Source organism: Schistocerca piceifrons, chromosome 4, assembly GCF_021461385.2.
Source record: "Schistocerca piceifrons isolate TAMUIC-IGC-003096 chromosome 4, iqSchPice1.1, whole genome shotgun sequence".
Classification (NCBI taxonomy): Eukaryota; Metazoa; Arthropoda; class Insecta; order Orthoptera; family Acrididae; genus Schistocerca; species Schistocerca piceifrons.
In genome coordinates, this window is record NC_060141.1 from 121,099,167 (window position 1) to 121,126,740 (window position 27,574).

The 27,574-nt window shown below is 37.8% G+C and overlaps 1 protein-coding gene across 4 annotated transcripts in view; it reads right to left on the reverse strand.

The window, feature by feature from the left end:
* The window catches only part of LOC124794696 (glycerol kinase-like), a 164,887-nt gene that overhangs the window by 30,310 nt on the left and 107,003 nt on the right, over nt 1-27,574 (reverse strand). For all 4 annotated transcript variants that reach the window (XM_047258261.1, XM_047258259.1, XM_047258258.1 and 1 more), the window contains 2 exons: nt 21,004-21,141; nt 3,207-3,290 (listed from right to left, as the gene is read on the reverse strand). In XM_047258261.1, coding sequence (XP_047114217.1) covers nt 3,207-3,290; nt 21,004-21,141 — 222 coding nt within the window. The remainder of the gene's footprint in view (nt 1-3,206; nt 3,291-21,003; nt 21,142-27,574) is intronic.

Below are 27,574 nucleotides of genomic sequence, written 5' to 3' on the forward strand. Positions count from 1 at the left end.
GATATTTTACCATTCATGGCAGTGCCTCCCCCCCTTAAATTTCCTGCTATTACCCCAGCCAGTTTCCCCTTCCCTTTCCTGTTGAGATGTAGGCCGTGCCTGGTATAGTCCCACCTACTGAGATAATCAACAGGAACCACACTAATATGAGCCCCCGCACCCGACCCAAACAGCCGTTCCAACTCCAAATTAACTCTCCCAACAGACGAGTTCAAATGAGGCCGATCATGGCGTCTCAGGACAGATACAAATTCAACATTGGTGTGTCTCGATGCCGACGCAATCTTTACCAGGTCACACTCTATACTGTACCCAGGATCTCTGTCGATGCTGCTTAATGTGAATCTTTCTGTTGCTGAATGTATGTGATGCAGTCTATATTTGTGGCATTGTGATCGTGTAAGTGTATTGAGTGCTTCTAGGTCTGTGTTACTCCATTTCACTACTCCAAATGAATAGGTCAATATTGGTATAGCACAAGTATTTATAGCTTTTGTCTTGTTTCTTGCAGTCAATTCTGTTTTCAGTATTTTTGTTAGTCTTTGTCTATATTTTTCTTTTAGTTCTTCTTTAATATTTGTATTATCTATTCCTATTTTTTGTCTGTATCCTAGATATTTATAGGCATCTGTTTTTCCATCGCTTCTATGCAGTCGCTGTGGTTATCCAATAAGTAATCTTCTTGTTTAGTGTGTTTTCCCTTGACTATGCTATTTTTCTTACATTTGTCTATTCCAAAAGCCATATTTATATCATTGCTGAATACTTCTGTTATCTTTAGTAATTGGTTGAGTTGTTGATTTGTTGCTGCCAGTAGTTTTAGATCATCCATGTATAGTAAATGTGTGATTTTGTGTTGGTATGTTCCAGTAATATTGTATCCATAATTTGTATTATTTAGCATGTTGGATAGTGGGTTCAGAGCAAGGCATAACCAGAAAGGACTTAATGAGTCTCCTTGGTATATTCCACGCTTAATCTGTATTGGCTATGATGTGATATTATTTGAATTTGTTTGGATATTAAGTGTGGTTTTCCAATTTTTCATTACTATGTTTAGAAACTATATCAATTTAGGATCTACTTTATATATTTCCAATATTTGTAGTAACCATGAGTGGGGTACACTATCAAAAGCTTTTTGGTAATCAATGTATGCGTAGTGTAGCGACCTTTGTTTAGTTTTAGCTTGATATGTCACCTCTGCATCTATTATCAGTTGCTCTTTACATCCTCGTGCTCCTTTGCAGCAGCCTTTTTTGTTCTTCATTTATAATTTTGTTCTGTGTTGTATGTGTCATTAATTTCTGTTTAATGACTGAAGTTAATATTTTGTATATTGTTGGTAGGCATGTTACGGGGCGATATTCAACTGGGTTCGCTGTGTCAGCTTGATCTTTAGGTTACAGATATGTTATTCCGTGTGTAGGTGTATCAGGGAATGTGTATGGGTCTGCAATGTAACTGTTAAATAATTTAGTTAAATGTGAATGTGTTGAGGTGAACTTCTTTAACCAGAAATTTGCTATTTTATCATTTCCAGGGGCTTTCCAATTGTGAGTAGAATTAATTGCTTGGGTGACTTCATGTTGCAAAATTATCACTTCAGGCATTTGTGGTATCATCTTGTATGTGTCTGTTTCTACTTGTATCCACCGTGCATGCCTGTTATGTTGTACCGGGTTTGACCATATGTTGCTCCAGAAGTGTTCCATGTCTGTTATGTTTGGTGGATTGTTTATTTTAATGTGTGTGTTATCTATTGTCTGGTAAAATTTCTTTTGGTTTGTGTTGAATGTTTGGTTTTGTTTCCTTCTATTTTCACTTTTTTTGTATCTTCTGAGTCGTTTGGCTAATGCTTGTAATTTCTGCTTCTTTTCGTCTAATTGCTCTGTCGCTTCTTGTTGTGAGATTTTACCTAACCTTTTCGTTTTTTTTCCGAGATTTCATTTCTTATAAATTGTGTTAGCTGTCCGATGTCTTTTCTCAGTTTTTCTATTTTGATCTGTAGCCTGTGTTGCCATGCTGGTTTTGTGGGTTTCTTCTGTGTGTTGGTTGGTTCTGATCTCTGCCTAGTGTGTATATTTAGTGTAGTGAGTGCTCCTATATAAACCAGTAGTTGTAACTCTTCCATATTTGTGTTTTCATTTATTTTGTTGTGTATGATTGTGTTGATAGTTTTTATTGTTGTTTCGACTTGTGGGTTATTTGGTGGTCTATGCAAGAATGGTCTAATGTCTGTATTTGTGTCTTTGTATTCTATATATGTTAGCTGAAATTTTTCTTCTATATCTAACATCTGTGTCACTTCATGTTCTGTTTGTGCTTGTTCTGGTGGCTGTCTTAAGATTTCGGATTCCTCTGATTGTTTAATTGGTGCGTGTTGTTCTTTGTTTGTTTGCTCTGGGATGTTTGAGTCCATTACTGTATTTTCTTCTTCTTCTGATTGCACATTATTTTGTTCCAGTATTTGTTGTACTTGTTGTTTGATGTTTCCTAATTCTGACTGGGGTATCCTGTTATTTTTTATTATTACACGGATCTGATCAGCTAGTCGTCGTTCTGTTAAAAATTTTAATTCTGGGTATCTGGCAATAAATGTTGTGTATACTTGTGATCTGTATCCAGTTGTGTTGGTTCCTAGGTTTGTTGCTTGGTAATAACAGAACATGAGGTGTCGATTAACTTCATCTGACCATCTCATCCTCTGTCTTTGTTTTCCTTCTAGGGTGGTTGCAGGAAGCATATCCTGCAAAACATCTCTATTTGGATTTAAATCATTTTCCAGTTGGCTAACAGTGTCGTTACCATTGTGGGCGGGCATAGGGTTCAAGCGTCGTCCCCGACCATGACGGTGCTTGTCCGAGGCTTCTTTAGTTCTGTCCTGAACCAACTAATCACACTAAAAGGGGGGTTAGCCCTATTAGTGGTTTGTTCTTTTTGTCGCCTTTTATGACTGGCAGAACATACCGGAGGCCTATTCTTTTCCCGGGCCTCCACGGGGATTATTATTATTATTATTACTACTACTACTACTATTATTATTTATCCTTAGTTTCCCAATTGTTTAGTCAACCACTGTTACACACAACTTTCCCCACTTGCTTTTACATTCCAGAACCTTAGAATACTATTATTTGAAACACCAGATTGTAAAGGCAACACTTTTAACATGTGAAATAAATTCTAGGATCAACTACACATACCTATTTCCTTTTCAACAGCCTCTGGTTCCCAGTTTAGACTTCTCTCTATAGCCATCTTCCATCTCGAGTACCTCATATCACGCTCTGCAAGACATATTGGAAATATTGTTACTTCAGTTACATCTCTGATTTAACTATGCAAATTATTGTACAAAAATAAAACAATGGTTTCATAATAAAATTCAATCTGCAACAAGCTAACTTCAGAAAGAAATCTAATGAGCCAAACATTATGACCATGACCATCACCCACCATGAGATTGAATGCCAGCTGGTGGCAATGGAGGCACTTCATATGTTAAGGTAAGTTTATATGCAGAGCATAGGTGAAAGGGAATCATAATAACAATGGTACAGGGCACAAATGGAAAATATACTAACACAAGAAAGTTTATGTTGATCAAAGGGCAGTTTGTTATGGCCTGACATCTGGGAATAAGCATCTTGCAAATGCCAAATCTGGTAGCCTGTTCATGTGCTACTGTTATGTACATTTATGGAAACTAGTTGAAGGGCAGTGAAACCATAAACAGGCAACAGGGTGCCTTTTCACATTGGAGGTTTGCCCGCTCTGTAAAGCAAGACAGCCAGCGATCTGCAATGCTACCTCATGGCGAGTTGCGGTGTTACAATCCTTGAAGTTTCAAAAACAACTGCGTAGAAACTCAAAGTGCTAGCAGTGCTGCAGCAAGCATGGTCGTGAATGTAACAGTACGTGTGTGATACTCTTTGGAAAATGGCAACATTAAGTTTTCTGATTGCTCCAGCATTTTAGAGAGAGAATTCATTGAATTCACCCCTAAAGTGAACAGACAGGTTCCTTGTTGCTTCTCCATGATGACACTGCAGTTCATAAAGTAAAGACCGTGCATTAGTTTTTGGCCAGTAACTGGATTAAAGTCCTAGACCACCCACTGTATTTGCCAGATTTTGGCCCAGCCGACTTCTGGTTGCTCCTCAAATTGAAGTTTGCAATGGAAGGACACTGTTATGGTGCAGTTAAGAACATCCATGGAAATGGTACTGCAGTACTAAATGAAACTCCAAAAAAGGACTACAATGACTGCTTCAAAACACTTCTAAAACAATTTCAGCTGTGTTTTGATCCTGGGGGAGACTATTTTGAATAAATACAGTGATTTTGTGAACAGAATCCATGGCTTTTATATTGCATAGTCTCAGTTCTAACAGAACTGCAGCAGGCATGGTACAACTGAGATTGGACTGTGGACCAATGGAAACATGTTATAGAAATAATTCAAAAGCCAAGATCTCATAAATACTGTTTACTGGATAACCAGTTTCAACACACTAAAGGTGCCATCATTGGATCTGAATGTAGCTTAACATTTATAAACCATTTAGATATAACGATACATGAGGCAGACCAGCCGATTTAAAATCATTGTCACAAAAAATTACAAAACAACTGCTCTCTAGGTCATTCTTTTCCATCAGATATGTAAAACCGAAGTCACAAGATAATACTATTTGGTACATGACCGCTGCTCGACTAACAACAGTCAGCCGTTAGTCGAGCAGCAGTCGTGTACCAAATAGTTTTATTGCATCACATGTATGTTCGAGGTGATTTTTAAACTTTATAAAGAGAAAAAAAACTTGGAATAATTTTAGTCTTTTATTGTCCTGCACACAGACAACAGATATATGCATTGAACAACTGACATTTCTTGCTGCTTCAGTGAGACAGTGTTGCCCTCTTCACTCTAAGCAAAAAACAATGTGGCACCATCTTGTAAACATACACACTTGGACTTTCATCACAACAATCACCTACACAAGTGCTATTGCCGGAAAAGACTCCCCTTCAGTTGAGGCTGCTACTTTTGTTCTAAAGGCTACTGTTATACTTCCCACTGCATTACATAAGCCCTATGTCAAAATTACAACATGTCTTATGACTCAAATTAAACATTGTGTAAATTTCCAATATGTTAATGGCTAATGATAATAGATAGTTCAGTGCATCTAAATGACATTGGGAATCCCTCGTAAATTATCAGTTCTGGCTGCATGCAAATTGTGTATACAGTGTTTCAACTGAGTTGGTTTGAAAAGCTTAAACACATACAAAAATAAAATTCTAACAACATTATCACGATGCACATCAAACAATTCTATTTGATCAGAAGATTATATAACAGTAATAGGACTTTTTCTAGGCAAAGTATTACGAAAAACAATAACAAAAATTCCCGGATGGAATAATATGTAAAGTAAAGGAAAGGCACCTATAGCTGAGTGGTGTGTCAATATTATGAAAAGGAAAGTTGCTACTTACCATATAGCGGAGATGCTAAGTCGCAGATGGGCACAACAACAAGACTGTCACAAATTAGCTTTCGGTCAGTATGGCATTCGTCAAAAATAGATGACTGACAGACAGACAGACATGCAAGCGCGCGCGCACGCACACGCGCACGCGCACACGCACACGCACACACACACACACACACACACACACACACACACACACACACACACACACAAAAACTGCAGTCTCTGACAACTGAAGCCACAATGTGAGCAGCAGCAACAGTGTATGATGGGAGTAGCGACGGGGTGGGGGTAAGGAGGAGGCTGGAATGGCAAGAGGGGGGGGGGGGGGAATGTAGAGTGGTGGTAGGGGACAGTAAAGAGCTGATGGGGAGCATGCAGGGATGAGGTGGAGAGAGTGTAGGGCAGCTATGTGCAGTCGGGAGGTTACACAGAGGGCAGCGGAGAGGTAGGGGGTGGGGAGCGGGGTAGCGGAAAAGGAGGGAATAAAAACACTGGGTGCGATGGTGAAATGATGGCTGTGTAGTGCTGGAATGGCAACAGGGAAGGGGCTGGATGGGCAAGGACAATGGCTAATGAAGGTTGAGGTCAGGAGGGTTACAGGAACGTAGGATATATTGCAGGAAAAGTTTCCATGTGCACAATTCAGAAAAGCTGGTGTTGGTGGGAAGGATCCATATAGCACAGGCTGCGAAGCAGTCATTGAGACAAAGAATGTGTGTTGGGCAGCATGCTCAGCAACAGGCTGGTCCATTTGTTTCTTGGTTGCAGTTTGTCGGTGGCCATTCATGTGGACAGACAGCTTGTTGGTTGTCATGCCAACACAGAATGCATCACAGTGGTTGTAGCTGAGCTTGTAGATCACATAACTGGTTTCACAGGTAGATGGGATAGGTGATGTTTTTGACTAGACTGGAGTAGGTGGTGGTGGGAGGATGTACAGGACAGGTCTTGCTTCTAGGTCTGCTACAGAGCTATGAGGTATGAGGTAAGGGGTTGGGAGCAGGGGTTGTTTAGGAATGAACGAGTATATTGTGGAGGTTTGGTGGATGGCAGAATACCACTGTGGGAGAGGTGGGAAAGATAGTGGGCAGGACATTTCTCATTTCAGGGCACGGATGTGGCGCATAGAAACACTCGACAGAAAACTATTTATATAGGGTTTTGAGCTTTTGCTCTTTCTCTAGTGGAAGTACGCACATTGACACACACAACCACACAGACACCCAACACACATGCCCATGATATCAGAAGACTGACTGTTGATTATCGATAGTAGTTGCCTTGGCAGATGGAGGTGGGGAATCACACATGAGGTGAGGAGAGGGTAATGGGATAGTGCGAGGCAGATCTGTTGACAGCTGACTCAGCAGCTGCACGGTAAGATGATAAGAGTTCAGTGGATAGAGCATATAAGAGGTAAGGAGAGGGAGAGGGAGAGGGCGAGGGGGAGGGGGAAATGGATGGGAGGAAAGGAGAGGAAGGTGGAGATGAGGAAGTTGGCAGGGAGTCAAGGCAGAGAGGGAGAGGGATGGTAGAGATGGGAAAGAAGGAGACAGGGAGGGGGACAAAGGTGTGAGGAAGAGGTAGTAGAAGGCACTACATCATCTAGATGGGGAAGGAGTGATGTGGACAGTAGAGAGAAGGGAAACAATAAGGTTAGGCAGTGGGGAACAGATCAGCAGAGGTTTAGGCAAGGGGGATTGTTTGAGCACAGAATGTGCTGGAAAGACCTGCCTCACACTGTCCCAGTATCCCCTCCTCATCTCATGCGTTCTTACCCACCTCCATCTGCCAGGCAGCTGCTATCGATAGTCAACAGTCAATCTTGCTGTGGCCACAGGCATGTGCGTTTGGGTGTCCGTATGATTGTGTCTGTGAATGTGTGTACTTCCACTAGCAGTGTGTCTACAACCCGGGACAACCGGGAGATCCGGGAAAAACCCGGGAATTTTTTCATCCGGGAGAAAACCAGGAAAAACCCGGGAATTTTTTCGAATTCCGGGAATTTTTCATTGTTTTTGTTCTCAGTTAAATTTTTGCAATTTTGACTGGTAAGAACCAATACTCTAACAAAGGGTATTACTGTATCCTGCTACTGCAGAATAATACTGCAGCAATAAAACGTGAACGAGAGAAAAAACTAAAATAAAACTTAAATTGCAAAAGAAATGTGCCATATACAGCAACAAAACACAGTGCTCCTACAAGCGTCTGCCAACAGCAAAATGTGTCAAAGGCTTTAGGAAGACTATGCAATGCTTCGTAACAACAAATTGCCTCCGATGAGCATGACGTCACAACTGTTAACATTAGATTTTTTTTAGCAGTTACGAGTGGGATCATGCGCATGCGCAGTTGAGTAGTACCTTCTTCCGCTTCTGCCTACAGAAACGTGGCTGTTGGCTGTGTAAGCATCTTCTCGGTGTATCCAAGAAAATGAAATTTTGACAGAAAATGTTTGGCCATATCGCTGTACTAGCAAGGGCCAGTTGTACAGTCCCGGGTAGCAGCCGGTCTAGCAGCAGGTCTATTCTGGAAGTAGTGCGGAAAACGCGTTGTACAAACACGTAACAATGCCTAACCGGAAAATAATTGCGGGATAACTAAACTGGTGATTCTGGCAGAGTTAGTGAAGTTAACCAGCGAATAATCTTTGACATTGGCAGGAATAGACACAGAATTAGTGATGACAACATTGTTTGTTAGAACGAGGAAGGAGAAGAAACGGGGACGTCACACAAATTATGGAAGAATAAGACGATTCAAAATTTCTATAAAAATTTCGCACTACTAATTTTCGATCTCATGCTTGAGAAACCGGAGCGTATGAATGAAGTGTAAAACTATTTCCTAACATAAAGGTCTTTGCTTGTAGTAGTCCTAACAGGCATTTGATATTGGTACTTCGTGAATTCTATTCTGCCGTGTTATAAAAATGACCATTTCTGCCAAAACAGTCTCGATTATTTGGTGTGTGTTACAATTGCTGGAGTATTATAAAGGGCTATTTTGTTTTACCTCGCAGACAGTGACAAAACACAGGTAATCAGGTCGAGAAACCACACCAGTCTTGGGCCTATTTGTGCTTACAGCTTTTTCAGTATTAGACAACGACATTTCGATTTTTCAAGTAGCAAAACGTTTGACGAACTTTGATGAGGTAACAGATCTTTTCACAGAAAGGAAACCACGCCATGTAAGGCTGTAGCAAGATTAGAGAGAAAAAATTCTAGGAGCTAAGGATTGAAGAAATGTGTACTGTCTTGCTTGTCTCTTCTCTTTACTGGCTTTCTGTATCCTATACTTAATTTTATGTCATGCAAAGCAGCAAGTTGTTAGCAAATAGGGAATAAAGAGTTCAAATTTTCTGAAGAGCTTTTTTTTTTAAAAAAAAAAAAAAAAGAAAAAAGAAAAAGAAAGATAGAAAGAAAAAGAAAAAAAAAAGAGGTGCAGGATGTCAAACCGGCCAACTGGAAGCAGGTGAGGCACCATTGGACGTTTTAATTTCCGCTGTCCTGAATATAGTTTGATGGCATCTAGTACAAAATATACACGTTTCAATTCCACAGACCGAAATACAGTGACGTGTGATAGAAGAATGCTGTGTGAAGAGGAGTGACGCTGCACTTTGGCGCACTTAAGATCAGATAACATGTCTTACAATTCCTCAGACACGTATGTTGTCTCTATCGGAGTCTTCAGAAAGATGTGCGCTACAAAATGAATGTATTTTTGAAAATTCGATTTTTTAAATTTTTGACGTCCTATCACAAATGCTCGAGGGACGCCACTATCTACTATTGCCCCGGTTCGGAAATATCGTAGATACGGGTCTGATGTGCAGAGCAGTCTGAATTATAATAGGGAAGCGGGTAGTCTCCTTGTGACCCGTGTTTACATTTAGTGATTTTGCTGTTTCCTCTTTGCCTACTTCACTCACGTCAAATGAAAACAAAATTGATTTCTTTGGCCGGGAGCTATCATGTGAATTAAAATACAGTCACATCATTACGGACGGCTAAAATATGTTATTAGTTTCAGATTTTATTTTATTTCCACTTTTCTGCCAGTCAAGCATTAATTGTCACGTGGAACAATGAAGTTATTTTTATCGGTTTGCTGAAGAAATTTTCTTTTATTAATCTTTTCTGCTGAGGCAGTCAGTATATTTGAAACAAAGGGTTTAATTTCAAACTATTGGCTAGTTTCAACTGTTCAGTGCATTTCAAGTGTATGTTTTCATCTTCTAGCACGTATGGCATTATGCCATAACAAAGAACCAGACATGAGATAACAAAGTACTGGTACCCAAGGAAATTTACATCCCGAAACCACATTGAAAAGCTTAATATCAGGTCAATGCATACTTCACTGGGAATCTGGGACTCATTTAAAAATCAGCTCTTTGATGACGAGCCACTTAGAAGAATTTATAGCCCAGAAGATTATGTCGTTATTCAAAAAAATGTACTGGCACATTTGTGTGATATATCTTACAACTATATACTGTAGGGAAGCAGCCTACTCACGCCGTAGTAAATTCACATCAGTCTTTCCATTGTGTGCCAGCCAGTCCACTGCAACTAGCTCTGACGTCATAAATGTTGCGCAATACTTTAAAAATTAAGCAAATAACCTGAAACGATTATAGCATGTCAGGAGTAATACTAAAATAATATGTGTTGAATATCAGTTCGATAACTTTAGCCATTTTCGAAATTTGGACGTTTTTCTGTAAAAATCATTGGCTAGAGACTGCAAAATTTATAATTAGCTTCCTTTTTCATAATAATTTAATAAAAACAGTACTTTGGGTTTCACAAATTAAAATTTTAGTGGAAATTCATGATTTTCTGGTTTTTGTCTTAAAACTTAAGGAAGCAAGATAGATTAAGTAGGCTAATAAATAAGGCTAGGATGTTTATATTTAAGTAGGTTGGAGATCCACTATAACTATGAAGATGTGAAAAGTTTCATTTGAATACCTATAAAACTATAGCGACAGCGTATCTCCAAAGGGCCAGTTCAGAGCTCGTCTACTGCGTGCAGTGTAATTAAATTAATTCTCTCGCCCAAAATATTTAACTTAGCCACGTCAAAATTTTATTACCAATACTTACCTGTGTGCTGAATGCACATTTAAATTAAGAGCTTCATCGGCCATCAGCAAGAGAAGCTATGATTTATTAGGTAACTTAAAGTGGTGCATTACTAGCCCAGCGGCTAGACGGGAGAGCCGATTTGATCAGGCGTTCCCTTAGCCGTCCGCACCATGGCTTTATACATAAGAACACTGCGCAAGGAAGCAAGACCCCAGTTCTCTCCAGACGCTGAACAGCACGCCATCTGTGTCGGGAGTCGCGTCGCGTCGATATCATTGCTACAAACAGCCTCAGATGCCGTATTAAGTTACTCGAGATACGCGTAACCATGAAATCATTTCCAAGTGAAGTGTTAATTCTGGGATGATTTTCTTTATCTAGCTTCAGTTTGTGTATTGTCGTATTTTCACGTGCCGCCGCGGAACAAACATTCTACCATTATTTAGCGTGGCGTTTGATGAACCTAAACATCAAATTATGGCAAGCATTCATTTTGACATTTAATTTGGATATTTATAGTTGCATCAGCGCATTAGACTCTGAACTGCTCTGTTAGTTAGGTTGTGTGGATTCTTTTGTTTTTCATCTGTGACTTTCAGAATATACTCAACTATTTTAGAAAATCGTTTTTGATTATAAATCCCGGACAATCTCCTAATTCCTCAGAGCTATAAGCTGCAACTGTAAGTGTATTCTCAGATGAAGTGGGGCACTAGGAATTCTAATTACAGGCTTCACGTTTTGCTAATCACTTTCTGGTAGCCAATATTGTAGTTAGAGAGCCAGTGTTGAGAACAGCGAAAGACAGCATAAATAACATTCTAAATAATAGGAACTGGTTTTACATTCTACAAACCAAACAAATTATATAACAACATATTTTCCCTACCCGCCGCCCCACAATACGTGCATAAACGATCAAAATTATAAGTGAAAGCTTAGCTTCTCTTGCAGCATATTGGCCTTGTAAAAGCTTTGTTTTTCTTGTAGTAACATTATATATATATTAATTTAAACCATTAACTTTTCCTGTTCATGTGTTCCCGCTACTGAACAGTGCTGTTGCTATTGGCTGACTACACCACGTGTCCGAAGCTCTGAATATCCGCTGTCATTGGCTGGCGAGATCACGTGACATGAGCTATGACTGGCTTACAAATACGCATCGCAATCTTTATTTCAATGCTTCAGAAAGTAACATGCGGTGTTTGGTGGAATTCGAATTTATACTTTCATAATACGAAAATATGCAGCGTACATGTTACTACCGCACATCAAACATCTTTCCAAAAAGTTATTCGTTTTCTAAAGCGCCGGGAAATTATACGCCCATGTATAAAACCATAACCACTCAAAGGATTGATAAGTTGTACAGTTCCGAGAGAAAATATACTGTCAATTAACAGGGAAAAACTATGTTTCCACCCGGGAGAAAGTGTATTTTTAACCGGGAAACCCGGGAGAAATCCGGGAATTTTTTTTCCTTGTCCATGTAGACACCCTGGCTAGAGAATGACCAAAAGTGAGTATAAATAGTTTTCTATTGCATGTTTCAATGCACCAGACATCAGTCACCCATGTGAATGGTTACCTTTCCTTATTCAGAGTATTATGAAAGTTAGTGAAATGTTTTATCAGTATTTTAATCAGTTAATACTAATTAGAACATCGTCTTTTAATTGAAACTAGTTGTCAGAAGCAAGGCATTATGACCTCCTGCTTCAATTTTAATAAATGTATTGCTTCAAGAGGCTTTTCAAAAGAGTGTTGAAATGAAGATGAGCACCATTCTCAAATCACACTTAGCAGGATTAGTTGATGGAAGTCATCCCCCATGAAACCTACTATGCCACAGTAAAACAGGGGTTCTTCTGATTTCCAAAATGTGTTAATAAAGCAAGGAATAATTTCTGAAAGAGAAACCAAATACAAAATACTTTAATTACATGAAGAAATCTGATTACATAAATGTAAGCAAAGAAAGCACTATAAAAAGGGACGGATCATTTCAAGCAATTTTGTGCAGGTGCTGAAAGTATCTGTTATGTTAGATCAGAAATGATTTTTATTACACAGCATTTAGGTTATACAAAGCAGTTTTCATTTGAAGCATTTGATTTGGAATTCAGTAATTGGTGGCAGCTGATTTCAGATTCTACAAAAGCATGAGGAGTTGAATAGAATTATATCACAAATTATCCATGTCACAAGGCCAGAACCAATGGTTTGAGGAGCATAATAGTAAACTTGAAACACACAGCCTGGAATCAAGGACTATGTCAAGACAACTATTTATTTCGCTTTTTCTTTCTTTTCCAACAAACCTCTTTCATTTTCTCATAATGATGTCCTTCATCTCACCACTTGGCACCAGTTGTTTTTCTGTTTGTTTTAGCTTCCTGAGGATCTCTGAATTTCTTGACTTCTGGTCTGAATTTGTCTCTGTTGAGTAAGGTCTCTTGTTCAATCTTAATTTCTTCTACATTTTCTTTTGTTCTGCCTCCCCACCCGTTTTCGTTGCCTGTTTTCCTGTTTAGGAAGTCTTCGTTCAGTCTCATTAGATGTCCACAGAGTGTAACACGTCTTTCCCTGATCTCATCTGTCTTATTAAGACAGAATGAATATTTCCTTATTTGGTCTCTAAACACCATTGCTGTCTTTGTTCTTGATTGGACCTAATATTTTTCGCTCGATTCTTCTTTGTGTCTTCTCTCAATCTTCTAGTGTCTTTTGCGTCTGGGTTACAGTAGTGTTTTTGACCTGCACAAGACTTCTGGTTTTACAACTGTACTGTAAAGTCAGTATTTAATATCCTTAGAAAAACATTTTTTTTTTTTTTTTTTTTTTTTTTTTTTTGATTTCTCACTTTCACGTATCTTCTTTTCATTTTTTCAGTCCTTATTTTAATTGCTTCTTTTTCACTTTTTATGTTTATATTTTCAGCCATATATTTAAAGTTGTTTATTATATAGATGACACCATAATTGGTTTTTTAGTTTCTTGGTGATTTATTTTCATTGGTCATATATTCTGTCTTTCCAAACTATATTTGTAGACCTGCCTTCTCAGCTATTTTCTTCAGAAGTTCTAGTCTTTTCTTTGCATTTTCCCAGGCTCTATCTCCTTATAACAAGACTGTCTGCGAAGGCAAAACAATTTATTGCTTCTTTCAACTTACCCAACTTTAGGTAATTATCAGCTTTTTGTTTGTCTTCCTCTATTTTCCATTCTCTTATAACTTTTTTCCACCACAGAGTTGAATAATAACAGTGACATGCTGTCTCCTTGTTTTACTCCTGATAGAAGTTGAAAGGGACAAGAAGTTGTTCCAAGAAAGCTAACTTTAGATATCGTGTTTGTAAGAGTTTGCTCGCTTATTTCCAAAGTTTTCCTATCTAGCACAAATTCCTTTGGAGCCTCTGTCTACTGAATCATAGGCCATTTTACAATTGACAAATATTAACACTATCATTTTATTTGATATTTACATATTTGCAATTATTTATTTAAGGTTTAGAATTAGCTTTGGACAGGATCTGTTACTTCTAAACTCCACTTAATACTCTCCAATCTGTTTATCTAACTGAGGATTTAACATATCCAGAAGAGCTTTCAGTAAGAGTTTGTTTCATTAACACAATCTTCCAATTTTTTGGAATTGTTTCAGTGACCCCTACATTATCTTTTTTTTTTTTTTCTATAATTGTGACACCCAAATTTTCACTATCTTTTCGGATTTCTGTTGTGAGGCCACTTTCATCTGTGGCTTTGTTGAATTTTAATTGTTTGAAGTAAACTTTAATTATACTTTGAATTTTCATTTTGAATGTTATCATGGAATAACAGCTGTTTGGTCGATTTTTCACAGTTCAATAGCTTTTTGAAATAAGCTGCCATTACTTAAAGTTTTCTTCACTGTTAAGTGCAGATTTTCCATTCACTTGGCTGAAGCATAGCATTTGCAGAATGTGCCCTGAGATATAGTTCTTGAATGTTATGTAATAGTCTTTGTATTACTTTTTGTTTTAATATGCCTCTACACTTTTAAGTTATTTATTTTCAAAGTATATCTTTTGTGTCGTAATACTTTTATCTGTTCTCTTCTCAAACAGACAGATTTTCCAATTACTGCTTCTTTGCCTGCTATACTAGCTGTTCCAAGCCCTCTTTTTTTTCTAAGTGCTTCATTACATTTATTATTCCACCATCCCACGCGACCGCTACGGTCGCAGGTTCAAATCCTGACTTGGGCATGGATGTGTGTGGTGTCCTTAGGTTAGTTAGGTTTAAGTAGTTCTAAGTTCTAGGGGACTGACGACCTCAGATGTTAAGTCCCATAGTGCACAGAGCCATTTGAACCATTCCACCATCTGTGTTTTCTTTGCTTGTTCTCTGGAGCTGTTTCAAATGCAATATATTTGTTTCTGTAAAGTTGTTGGATCAGTTTTCACTTCCTTCTGCATCTTTTGAAAATTGCATTCCTTTTGTTTCATAGTTTCATTATTAATTCCGTTTATCTTATTGGTTTGTTTCATGATTTTATGTTTTGGAATAAATCTCATGTGGGGTCTCAGTTGGGTAGTGATTGAATTAACTTCCATTTCTCTCTTGACTCTAATGTTCCTGATTTCTTGAAAATTATATCTTTAAATAGTGATACGATCAATCTGAAACTCTCCCAAGTTGGGATTTGGTGATATCCATGTTTTTTACTTTATATGTATTTTTCTAAAGTGTGTTGTCATGATTTTAGGATAAAATGACTTGTAAATATCTACTAATCTTGACCATTTGTTGTAGTTCCTTTCTTACATTCTTTTGTGAACTTTCAACAGGCTGCTTTCCAGATCTTCCCAAAAGTTTTCTACTTTGCCTCAGTTTCTCTTGTCTTCATTTGTTGGTGCTGGGCAACAGAATATTTAGCAATATTTATTCTTGAATTTTATTGTTATAACAGTGTCTTTCACTGAAGGATTAAAAATCAACATTTTGGATAATACTTTATTGAATTAAGAAGGCCGTTATTAAAATTCATAGACTTGAGATGAAAACTCTAACTACCGGTTTACCTTTAAAAAAATTGATAGTTCTCACAATCTACTGTTAGGTCACTAGCACACCCTGTTTCTTGGATGGCTGGCAGCAGCATGTTGTTGCTGTTCAAAAAGTATTTCGTTTGTTTCAGTTTCCCAACTTTGTGGAGAGAGTTAATATTTATGGTTGCATGGCTCCAACAGAGTGATGTGCACATGTTCAGTAAAAGAGAATCATTTCACAGTAGCAAAGGTGCATAATATGGTTCCATTATCTTTTTTTTCCCTAAAAACACATATTTTATAAACAACAGAACTGTCATAACATTTAGTGAATTAGCAAAATCTAACCTAGGCATTTTTCAAACCAAAATGTAGATTACAAAATCATAGTATGCTAGTATTCCAATCTTTACATACAGTAGCTCACTCCACCCCAAAATAGTCATTCTGTGGGAGTCACTCACTACGCTGACATCTCCTCGTTACTCTCGTGAGCAAAATGCCCGCAGTTAGCTATCAAACATGCAGCGATTATGTAATATAGTCATGAGAGTTTGTCTCGTAAACTGTACATAAGTATGTTACCAGTGATATTCACTTAATATATCTGTGTGACTCAATATGTGAACTTCGATGAGATGCATGATTTTGTATGAATAATTTTTGATGAATATATTTGTGGATCTATGATATTTTGAACCAGCACCATAATTTTTACTACTTGGATATTTATTCATTTCTGTGACTTTATCAAAAACTAGTGTGTGCACTATTTCAATACCACGCAGCCATTGTGTTCTGTTAATATTGTGTTCAAAAAGAACTATGACTCCATAGTGTGATTATGTTGTTAATGCACTTTCATGTATAGAGAGTGATGGTATCCACTTGCATATGATGTCTGACATTAAATTGGATCTGGAAACTGTAATGTTTGTGGTGACAATAAACAAGAAAAAAAGCTTCCTCACATGAAAATTTGTGTCTGTACATCATTAGTACAAATCCTGGAAATCAATTTACAGCCGTTCTACAACACTTTGATCATCAAGACTCCAAGGGCATAATGGACAATGCACGAAAGCACCATCACAAGCTCACGTCGACATTATGGCCACCAAATTTGCCTGATCTGAACCCAATGGAACACATCTGGGTCACTACTGGGAGCCGTTCTACAACACTTTGATCATCAAGACTCCAAGGGCATAATGGACAATGCAGGAAAGCACCATCACAAGCTCACGTCGACATTATGGCCACCAAATTTGCCTGATCTGAACCCAATGGAACACATCTGGGTCACTACTGGGAGCTGTGCACCCACTAAACACAGAACTGTAATTTATGGGAACTATGTGACCTGTGCATAAACATCTGGTGCCACATACCTCCGGAAAGGGTGTTAAAAGTTAAGTAGAGAAAAAGTAAAAAATGGAAGGTAGAACACAGAAGACCTTGTAAAATTCTTACCACAGAAGGGGAAATTGACATTGAAACTAAAAGAAGCAGCAGCAAAAGGAAATATACCATGGATCCCTACTTGTCACTGGTGACGCCACCTCCTACAAACCAACATTCCTCATGCCCACAGCCTTGGTGCTATTGAACCCCACCTCTGTTCCTTGCCACCCATCCTCATGTGGTATTCTGTCACCCACCCATACTACACAACAATCCTGGTCCATCCTTATGCCACTCCCACTTCCACTCCCTTGTAACAAGGGTCATATCCCTATGCAAGACCTTGGTGCAAGGACTGCTCAATTCACTTTCCCAGCACATTCTACTCTACTCTTGTCACAGGCTTATCCTATCACATCAGAAGCAGAGCCACCTGTGAAACCAGCCACGTCACATATCAACTCGCTGGAATTTCTGCACAGCATTTTATGTGGGCATGACAAGTCCTACAAGAGAGTTCAGGAATTTAAATACCTGGGAGCACTTTTCACAGAAAACTTGTTATATAGATCAGGGATGAATGCCAGGATCCAAGCAGGAAACTGATCCTCCTACATCCTAACACATTTGGTTCTCTTGAGAAAGTTCAAGATTTGATCACATAAACCACTGACTCAACCCACTGTACTTTATGGCTGTGAGATGTGAGATTATATTTGAGACAAAAGTATTGTGGAAGATGTTCTAGCCAGTCAAAGGTGAATTGAGGATCAGTCACAACCATGACCTAGATAAACAGTACCGAGATGAATATATAGCAGGAATCGTCAGAAGCAAGAGCAGCTAAAGTGAGCTGGACTTGTGGCACAGATGACTTTAAGACCTCAAGATGACAGCAGAGTATGTTGAAACTGGCTGTTTTAAATAAAGAAATATTTATGCAATCTTGACTTCATCTTTTTTTTAATTTTTTGCAATGCAGGGGTTCTTTCCTCGTTATGATCATCTTACTCATTTTGGAGGGACCTAACCTTCACACCAGACTTCTCCTGTGAAATGACTACTGAAATGTAGTAACAGGTGCTAGTAGGTTCACAAACAAGGGTTTATTTATCCAATTATAAATTGGTTTAACTTCTGATTGACAATAACTTCTTACAGCCAATTACAAGTACAGACTTTCATTATGCTTCTGAGTCAAATTCAGTTCGATGTTATGTCTCCCTGGGTTACCAAGTCCCACGACTGCAGAACTTTGTCGTGGATGGAGCTCCGTGGCACACAGCACTGCTCTGCAGACTCTGAGCCCCAACTTGCTCTTGACGTCACAAGCAGCCATTTGGTGCCCCCGCAACACCCTCCAAAATAAATTCTCACATCAATCCAAATAGAACCTAATTTCCTTTTACCTATATCTAATATTACTTAAACCTCATCTTTTGGAACTCAGTTCCCAGCATTATAAATATTTCTATAAACGCAAATACACATGTTCTCACAATCTCAATTCAGCAGTAAGGGTGCACGTCACCAACTGTCAATGACCACCAGCACCCCTACAGCAAGTAAAACAGATTGTTCCAATTGTTTTCTCAAAATGAGAAAATTCAACTGGATGGAAGACTACAGGTGGCCTCCACACAGGAGGAGACACTGGGAAGGACAAGTTGGAGGTAGACGAATGGCCTCCATGAAAACCTGCAACAGTCAGCAGTAGATGTGGACAGACACCAGATGGATGGAATTATTTATATTCAGCCACAACTTTCCTTATGATGTATAAAAAACCAAGAAGAGATAGAGAAAGATTAGGGTATTAGTTTGTCAGCTGCATGTTCCATGTATCATAATTGTGATCTGTCACTTTGATGCCAAACAAATCAATTTTACAATACATTTCTAGAAAGAGTTATCAGAGGATATGATTTCAGTTTGTGTTTGAAAGTAATTCTATCTATTGAATTCCTTAAGTATTAACGATTTAGAATAGCACCTCAATTCATCAGAAAGTGTCCTAATTCACATAAATTTTGTCAAGAGAAGCATATGGAAGCATGCCCGGCAGAAACACATATTTCATAATAAATCAATCATAATAGTAAGCATATACTCAGCACCTGCAAGTAATTTTAATCTGCTCATAAACCACATTGAAGCTCTGTTGACCCATTTTAAAGTAAAAATAACAAAAGAATAGTGGTTGCTAGTGATTTTGATGTACATTTTCTTAAAAACTCTTCCAGTAAGAATTAATCCCAGTTTGGTAACATTATCATTCAACTTAATTCCTACCATAAACTTGCAACTAGGGCAGCTAATGTTTCACTAACAGCCATTGATATCTTTGTAGAAACATCTAATGAACAACATTATATCACAAAACCAATAGTCAATCATCTCTCAGATCATGATGTGCAATTCATTTTGTTAATTTGAATACTGAACAGGATATAAAATCTATTAGATCTGAGTTCAAGATGGCACAAATGAATAATACAACACTTTTATTATTTAAGCCCTTAGTTTATTTGAGTACTATTCCCCCCCCCCCCCCCCCCCCCCAAAATACCCCAGATTAGACTAAAGTCTACAAAGAAACCATGGACAACTCAAAGAATAAAGACATCTGCAAACCAAACAGGAAATTGTATCTGTCAGTCACAAACAGGTTTGATGTTGATGCATACTGAAAAATATTAAATACAGTAATATGAACATCAAGCAAATGCAATGAGAAAAAGATAATCAAATGAGATAACAAAATATATGCAATATGGAATACAGTGAAGGACGAGACTGCTAGAACCAGACTTGAAGAGGGAGCAGGTAGCATTAATAAATGAGACATTGGTAACAGATGTGAAAGGTGTTGCAAAACTTTTTGACAAGCATTTCGAATGTAGTGCACCTGCTGTTGTTCAGTGAATTTCTGGAGGTGGACATTGCAGCCTAGAAGTTTTTGAGGCCACTGTTACTTGTTTATATTAACCATCTGACTTGACCACATTACTATATCTTGAGGCCACAGGCTTCTTTCTCGATGATGCCACGTCTGCACCACCTGGAAATCTCCAACATCAATCACGACAAAATAAATTCACACGAAGCTTCATTATTGTGTCTGTATTTCACCTCCATTATATGCGTTCCATATGATATTGTATTACAGCATATGACTTCTGAAAAGTTCACAATGCAGACTGACTTTGTCTCCGTCCTCTCTGGTCTTCTGCTCGCAAGTGATGTCATGGCCACTGTTATGCCAGGTAACGTTACTACCGATACTGTATTATTTAACTGATACTCTCCACCATAGTATGACTGCAAACTTCCTGTCATTCTGCTCACTGACCAGAATTCTATATTCAAACTTAATACACACTATCTCTTATGGAATAATAAACTGAAAATTTATGCGATATTTGTGGTTTGTAACTACTACCTGGACGGCTTTTTTTTTCTTAACTAAAACCAAATTTGTTCCATCTGATGTATGGAATTAATGTATTACAACCTCATTAAAGGTGTAATATTTCTTGTTTGGGAAAAATTGTTGATAATACACTTTTTACAACAACAGTAAGATAAAGTTATGTAAACACATAGGTGAAATGCAATATAAATTATTCATGCTTTCAAACTAGGAAATATAATCTAATTCAATAAAGAAGGCATGAAAATAAATTCACTGGCTACAAAACTATACATTTGTTTTCTAACTAATATGCCTTTTAGAGAACCTAGTTAGCCCAAAATCTCATTATGATCACTGAGTACTGTATTGTATCATTCAATGAGTTCTACAATAATCGAGTTAAAGAATGGAAACAACGACAAAAAACTGAGGAAAGGCACGCATACAGTAAAGTCAAGGTGTTTATTAGCTTTTGAGAGAGAGAGAGAGAGAGAGAGAGAGAGAGAGAGAGTTTGTTTGAAATTTATAGGTATACTTACCGTCCTCTGATATTGATGGCTTGAACACATCACTGGGAACAGACTGAACCTCATGCAAATCCCATACTTCTATCCCTTCTGCACTTCCAGCAGCTATAGCAGCTCCTAAAGCAGTTGCCTCAGTCATCAGTGGTCTGACTGCAACACATATTTTATGAAGATTTACATTTCCTGTCAAACTTTTATAGCAAGCCATAGACAGAGAACAGAAAAATTATCTGTGGTAGTATACCTATTGTGGCATAGCCACTTACACCACCCAAACGGAACAAGACAGCAATTACCTTCATAGTTGCAATGAGTCATATCTCCATTGTTACATGTTTTCTCACGTGAGCCAGCTAACAGTTTCAGCCGTGAGATGTCACTACCATCCACGCCTTGGAATGTTACATACATTATACTAAATTAAATTCCACGTTTGCCATATGACAAATGGAACAGAACCTGGTGTGACAGTTCATTATGCCAGTAGATAACAATAGTGTTAATTTCAGCCAACAACAGTGTTAATTTCAGCATCATATCTGTAGTAAACTTAGAGATATAGAAAACCACACAAAACACATTATTTAGAACTTTCAAAAATCAGCAATGTCCTGTGTTCATAAGTAGTAATGAACAGCCAATGAAGGAATTTAAAGAAATTTATAGCTTTCCAGAAACAAGGATAAAGTTTTCTGTAAAACACTTTACTATTTCCATAACAATTTTTATTCTTATTGAGATCATGTTTTTTTCATAATTTAATACCAATTGCAATTGTTTTGTAACTTGGGTGATTGAACGAATATCTGACATGTGAATAATCGCAATTATCAAGAATTAAAAGATCACGAAGTATCGTAAAGTATTATATAATGAACTTGAATGATGACTGTGCAAATTCCACTTTTTTTTATTTTTTTTTTTATTTTTTTTTATTTTTTTAATTGTAGCTTTATTTAAAGTAACTTAATTTCCACATGATGTGCTGTGCAGCCAAAACCTAGTGAATGTTGTATTTTAAACTGTAACTAGTGTGGACTTGGTGGTGCAAAACTGTACATAAAATTGACAATATAACAGAGTATTTGTTCTATGAATCTCTCTCACTTGATAATTAGCCAGAGTTGAAACTGAAAATATTTTTCACCCTGTAAATACATTTAGCGCAGCTCGTTTCTATTACCATTTTTTTAGTCGAGAAATATTATTCATCACTTCAGAGCAGGTGTGTGCTGTGAAACATCACCGAAAGCTGGGTGGAGCATTTATTAGTGTGCTGCATATTCTGTTGTGCCATTATTAATTTGCAAAATTTTTCACCCTGAGAATTTTCACACGTGAATAAATCCAAACTAAGAGAATGTGTATAATGTACATGAAAAATTAAGAATGCAGACATGTACATAGGCTAGGAAGTACCTTCTCCTGTATGACTAAGGACATCAGTGTTAGTCCAATAAGGAAGAGCTGTCAAATGAAGTAGAAAGGAAAGTAGATTGAGGTCTAACATTACAACAGCAATGAGTTCATCAGAGAGGTGCACAAGTCATCCAAAACTCAGCTCGTGCTTATCTCATACAACATTCTGAAAACCAAGGAACAAAGCAGTTAGGTAAAGGCAATATTTCTTGACTTCCAAAAAGGATTTAATTCAGGACCATACCCATACTTATTAATGAAAGTATGATCATGTGGAACCATCAACAGACCAAAAACCGAGTTTAGGCATGTCCAAGGGAAGAGTGTTGGGATGCTTGCTGTCCATATTGTGTATTCATGACATGGCAGACAATAATCATTTCAGACCTTCTGCTGATTAAGTGGATAATATAATGAGGTATTGTCAGAAAAGCCGTACAAATATTCAATCAGATCTTGATAAGGTTTCTAAGTGTAAGAAAGATACATAATTTCCCTGAAATGTTCAGAAATGTACAATTGGGCACTTCAGTAGACACAAAAACGTAGTACCCTATGACTGCAATATCAATGAGTCACAACTGTAATCAATCAACTAATACAATTGCTTGGATGCAACAATTTGTATGGATATGAAATGGAATAATCACATTGGGCCACTCACAAATAAAACAGATGGCTGGCATCAGTTGATTGTCAGGATACCGGGGGAAACACAGTCGTTCTACAAAAGAGAATGCTTAATAAACGCTTGTGTGACCCATTCTAGAATATTACTCAAGTGTGTGAAGCCCATTCCATATAACATTAATGAGGGTTACTGAACATGTACGAAGAAGTGTGGCACAAATGGTCACAGGTTTATTTAATGTATGGCAACTGTCACAGTGATGCTGAAAAACTTGAACTGACAACAACTATCCTGCGAAAGCCTACATATGAAGTTTGAAGAACAAGTATAAACTGAAGAATCAAAAAATATACTTTGTTTATTTAAATTTTATTTTCATGGACCCACCAAAATGATGGCTTTTGCAAATGTCACAAATAATAGTATTACAATAATTATACTTACAAAATATGTTACATATGTTCTTTGCAGGTCTTATACCTATTTTGTACATTTCAAACAATGGAAAATTTGGGCTAGAACAGCAACAATATGAATTAGGATAGATCGCTGCTCACCTTTTAAAGGAGGTGTTGAGTGGCACACACACACACACACACACACACACACACACACACACTGCTCACTTGCATATGACTACTGTTGTCTCCAGGCCCTGAGACCTGACTGCCTCATGCCTCAGCACCTGGAGATGACAGTGATCATACACTGTGTGTGTGTGTGTGTGTGTGTGTGTGTGTGTGTGTGTGTGTGTGTGTGTGTTGTAATGACTTCGTCAGATAGCTTAACAATATCCAACAGTCTACCTTGAAATGTGCCTGCTGCTGAATGCCTCCCACTCCAGTGAGTATAAATCTTTCCTAATTTATATAGTCACTGGTTCATATTGCCCACCAGGTACTAAAATTCATATGTTCAAATCAGTACCTTTATGCGTTCTTAGAGAGTTTGGTAGCATGTTAAACCAAATCAAACCACTAATGCATGGGCTTGGATCTATCATTCTCTCCTTTTAATTCTGAACTTAGGTTGGTTATTCTTCTTTTTCTGCCTGGACTTACCCTGCATCTCCACAGGGTTGGCATGTTATTTTGGATTTGATGCTGGTTATGGTAGTGGGTGATCGCTTGCCATTCCTGAGCCACCACTCCCCCCCCCCCCCTCCCCCCTCCCTCCAAGGACAGAGCTTTCGTACACCTTCTCTCTGCATCTAGAGTTCTCTCATGTGCAAGTTTGAGAATATTTTCTAAATGTTTGCGAATCACACAACTGTGTTTGAAAGTGTAAGTGTGTACCAGTCTGGTATTCAGCTAGTTGGATGTGGAAAATGCCAGGCTGGACAGCACACCAGCCCTCATTATTAATCTGCTAGGCAGATTTGATCCAGGATTGGTGCACCTCCTCATGCCTCAGAAGTGGGTGCTGTAATGTGCGTGGTTATCTGGGGAGGTCTAATTAATTAAGTTGGTCCACCCTTAAAAATGAAACTAATTTAAATATGAATAAAGAATATACTGTTACGTATCTGTGTTGCGCTAACACTTCATTATACAATTCTTTATGGCCAAGTCTTATTCCCCTTTGCTGTGTCAACAATATTCTGCTGCCTCCTTTATATATCACTTCCATAGTGACCATGAAGAAAAGGTGAGACTATTTACAGCAAACGCAGAGGCACTGAAACACTCATTCTTCCTCCACTCCATACACAAATGAAATGGAAAGAGGCTCTAATATGTGGTACAACAGGAAGTACCCTGCATCCTGCATTTTGCTGTAGTTTGTGAAGGGCAGATGTTGATCGAAGAAGAGTAGGGAAGGAAATTAACCACATCCCTTCCAAAGGAACCTTCCTGGCATTCATCTAAGCAATTAACATAAATCAACTTAAACATGAATCTGGATGGTCACATGGTGGATTTAACCTCATTTCCCCAAAATGTGAACCTGTTGTCTTACCAAAGCACCACCTAGCCTATTATCAAATGAACTGAGAATGTGAAAGCACGTGCCAGATGCATCTTCGACAGTAAAAGGAGCAAGAGATCCCGATTAGTTGCAAATGACAAACTGCAGCAAAATATCAGCTGTACTGCAGACAAAGACAACTACACAAAAATCAGTATGTAGTATTAAGATATATATTCTGTTAATAATGTTGTGAATGTAATTAACATAAGCCCAAAACTTGACATTATCACGCAAAATTTTTGCCTGTTACAACACTGAGCATGGTGAAAGTTCAGCAAAACATGTATGGATGTTGAAGAAGAAAATTGTGTATGATACAGCAGAACCCTATATTTTCTTGATTATTTGTAGAAGTGATTTTGTGGAAGTTCTAAGGGACCAAACTGCTGAGGTCATCGGTCTGTTTTAGTGCGCAAGCTCCCTCAGTAATTAGGGTAAAATTTGTTTATAAAACGCATTTAACGAATTTTTGTCAATTATAATTTAGAAATAATTACTAAATGCTGAATGAGTGGCGATCAGAGCAACACAGCTTAGTGTACTTCACTAGGTGAGGACCATCGCTGCAATGGTCAGACTGTCACATTTAGCCAGCGACCAGTAGTAGTAGTAGCAGTAGTAGTAGTAGAAGCAGTAGCAGCAGAAGAAGAAAATAACTTGCAATAAACATGTTGACATGTTGTACTACAGTTAGTTGCCCATTTGTATATATACCGAGTGGTTGCATGTCATAGGACTTATTTGGGAATCGTATAACACTGATCATGATACCAAAAAATTTTTAGTTTTGCTACTTCTACAAAAAAGTGATAAGAAATATTTTATGAATGAAGTCTGAAAATGAATTAGTTGCTAGAATATCCTATTTTCTTTAAGAAAGGAAAAGAACATTTTTTCATAAAGCTAAGAGACATGGAAAAGCAGAGGTTATATTTTGGTACTAATCATCATGTTTAATGAAAATAAAGACAACCTGAAATACTAACAAGGTTTTAAAATAAACTTAAATTTTATATGAATATGATAGGAGGAGAAAGTACACACAAGTACTGTATACATTACAGACTACGAAAAATAATTTAATAAATTTCTGAAGCTGAATAATATCTTCGGCACTGAATATAAAGCACTCTACTGTAAGCACTACAGCAACAGTGTAAACAAATAATTAGTAGCAGCTATCTTACAAGTATGTTACCATATCAATTGCCACATTCTCTGCATACTTGATAAGAAAATTTTTCTCAGAAAAATAACTGCATCAAAAGTTTAGAATGTATAATGATGTTTATGTTACACTCATACTTGGTCTTGTAGCAGCACAGTATATCACAGCAATGTGAGCAGGTTTGAATATGGCAGATTGATATGTCTAAAGGAAATACATTATTCACAGCTTAACATTTCTATTTGTGCAGAGCATGCTGCTGCAACACTTGTGGGTGCTAGGAACCAGTGGACAGAAGAGAAACGTACAAAGCAGCTAGCATGCAGTGGATTACACACAGTGTTCACAACATGTGACGTCCATCATTTTATTCGCATGCTCGCAACAGACTGTACTGCTTCACCAGTAGAGTTAGTTTGAGACTGAAATACTGTATCAATTTACATCAACAATTTGATGCTGTCTGCTGTGGACCAGGCTTCCATCATGCATTCTACAATTTAGGCTTACACTGTCCAGAGATAATCAAACCTCAAAGATTTGCTTAGTAGGAAAAGTGAGACAACAGAAAGCTATACACACACATCTCGCTTCAACCCATTCTTCACACTTGGCTCTATGTTGTATACTATCATGCTGACTACAATCAAGCAACATGCATTGTTGAGCAGCAAAACACACAAAAAATGTGGCAGTGTGAGGCACCAATGGAGCAAAGATTAATTTGGACTCCTATGTACTGAGACAATCTGATCATCATCATCACACACTTCTTGATGCCATAATTCCATGTGCCAGAGCATGGTCACATATGATGAGAAATGAGGAAGTCTTCTGTGTAGAATAATGGTCTCACTGCTTCTTCTGACATGTGTATTCACCTGAGACATCACCTACTAAACATTTATTGTCAAGCAATGTATTTACCACCATACTCCAGCAACTACTGGTAATCTAGCAAGGCTTTACAGAATTGTTCATAAATCATGTGTACTGAGATTCCCCTGTGACACAGCCAAACCCTCTTTGTACAGTGTGCAACAGGCCAAAATAAGTATAGTGTACCACATACAAAGCTGCTGTAGCACCTTACCTACAGAAAAATGTTTAGCTAAATAATAAATTAAAATATAATGAAAAGGAAAGTTGCCACTCACCATATAGTTGAGATGCTGAGTCGCAGTTAGGCACAAAATATTTGTGGCATTTATTTGTGACAGTCTTTTTGTTGTGCCTGTTTGTGACTCAGCATCTCCACTATATGGTGAGTGCCAACTTTTCTTTTCATAATACTGTTACATTCCATACTGGATTTTCCATTGTTTGATTAATAAATATAAAGATTGTTATTAAAACTGAAATTAATATGAAAATTTTATTTTAATGTTAAAGAA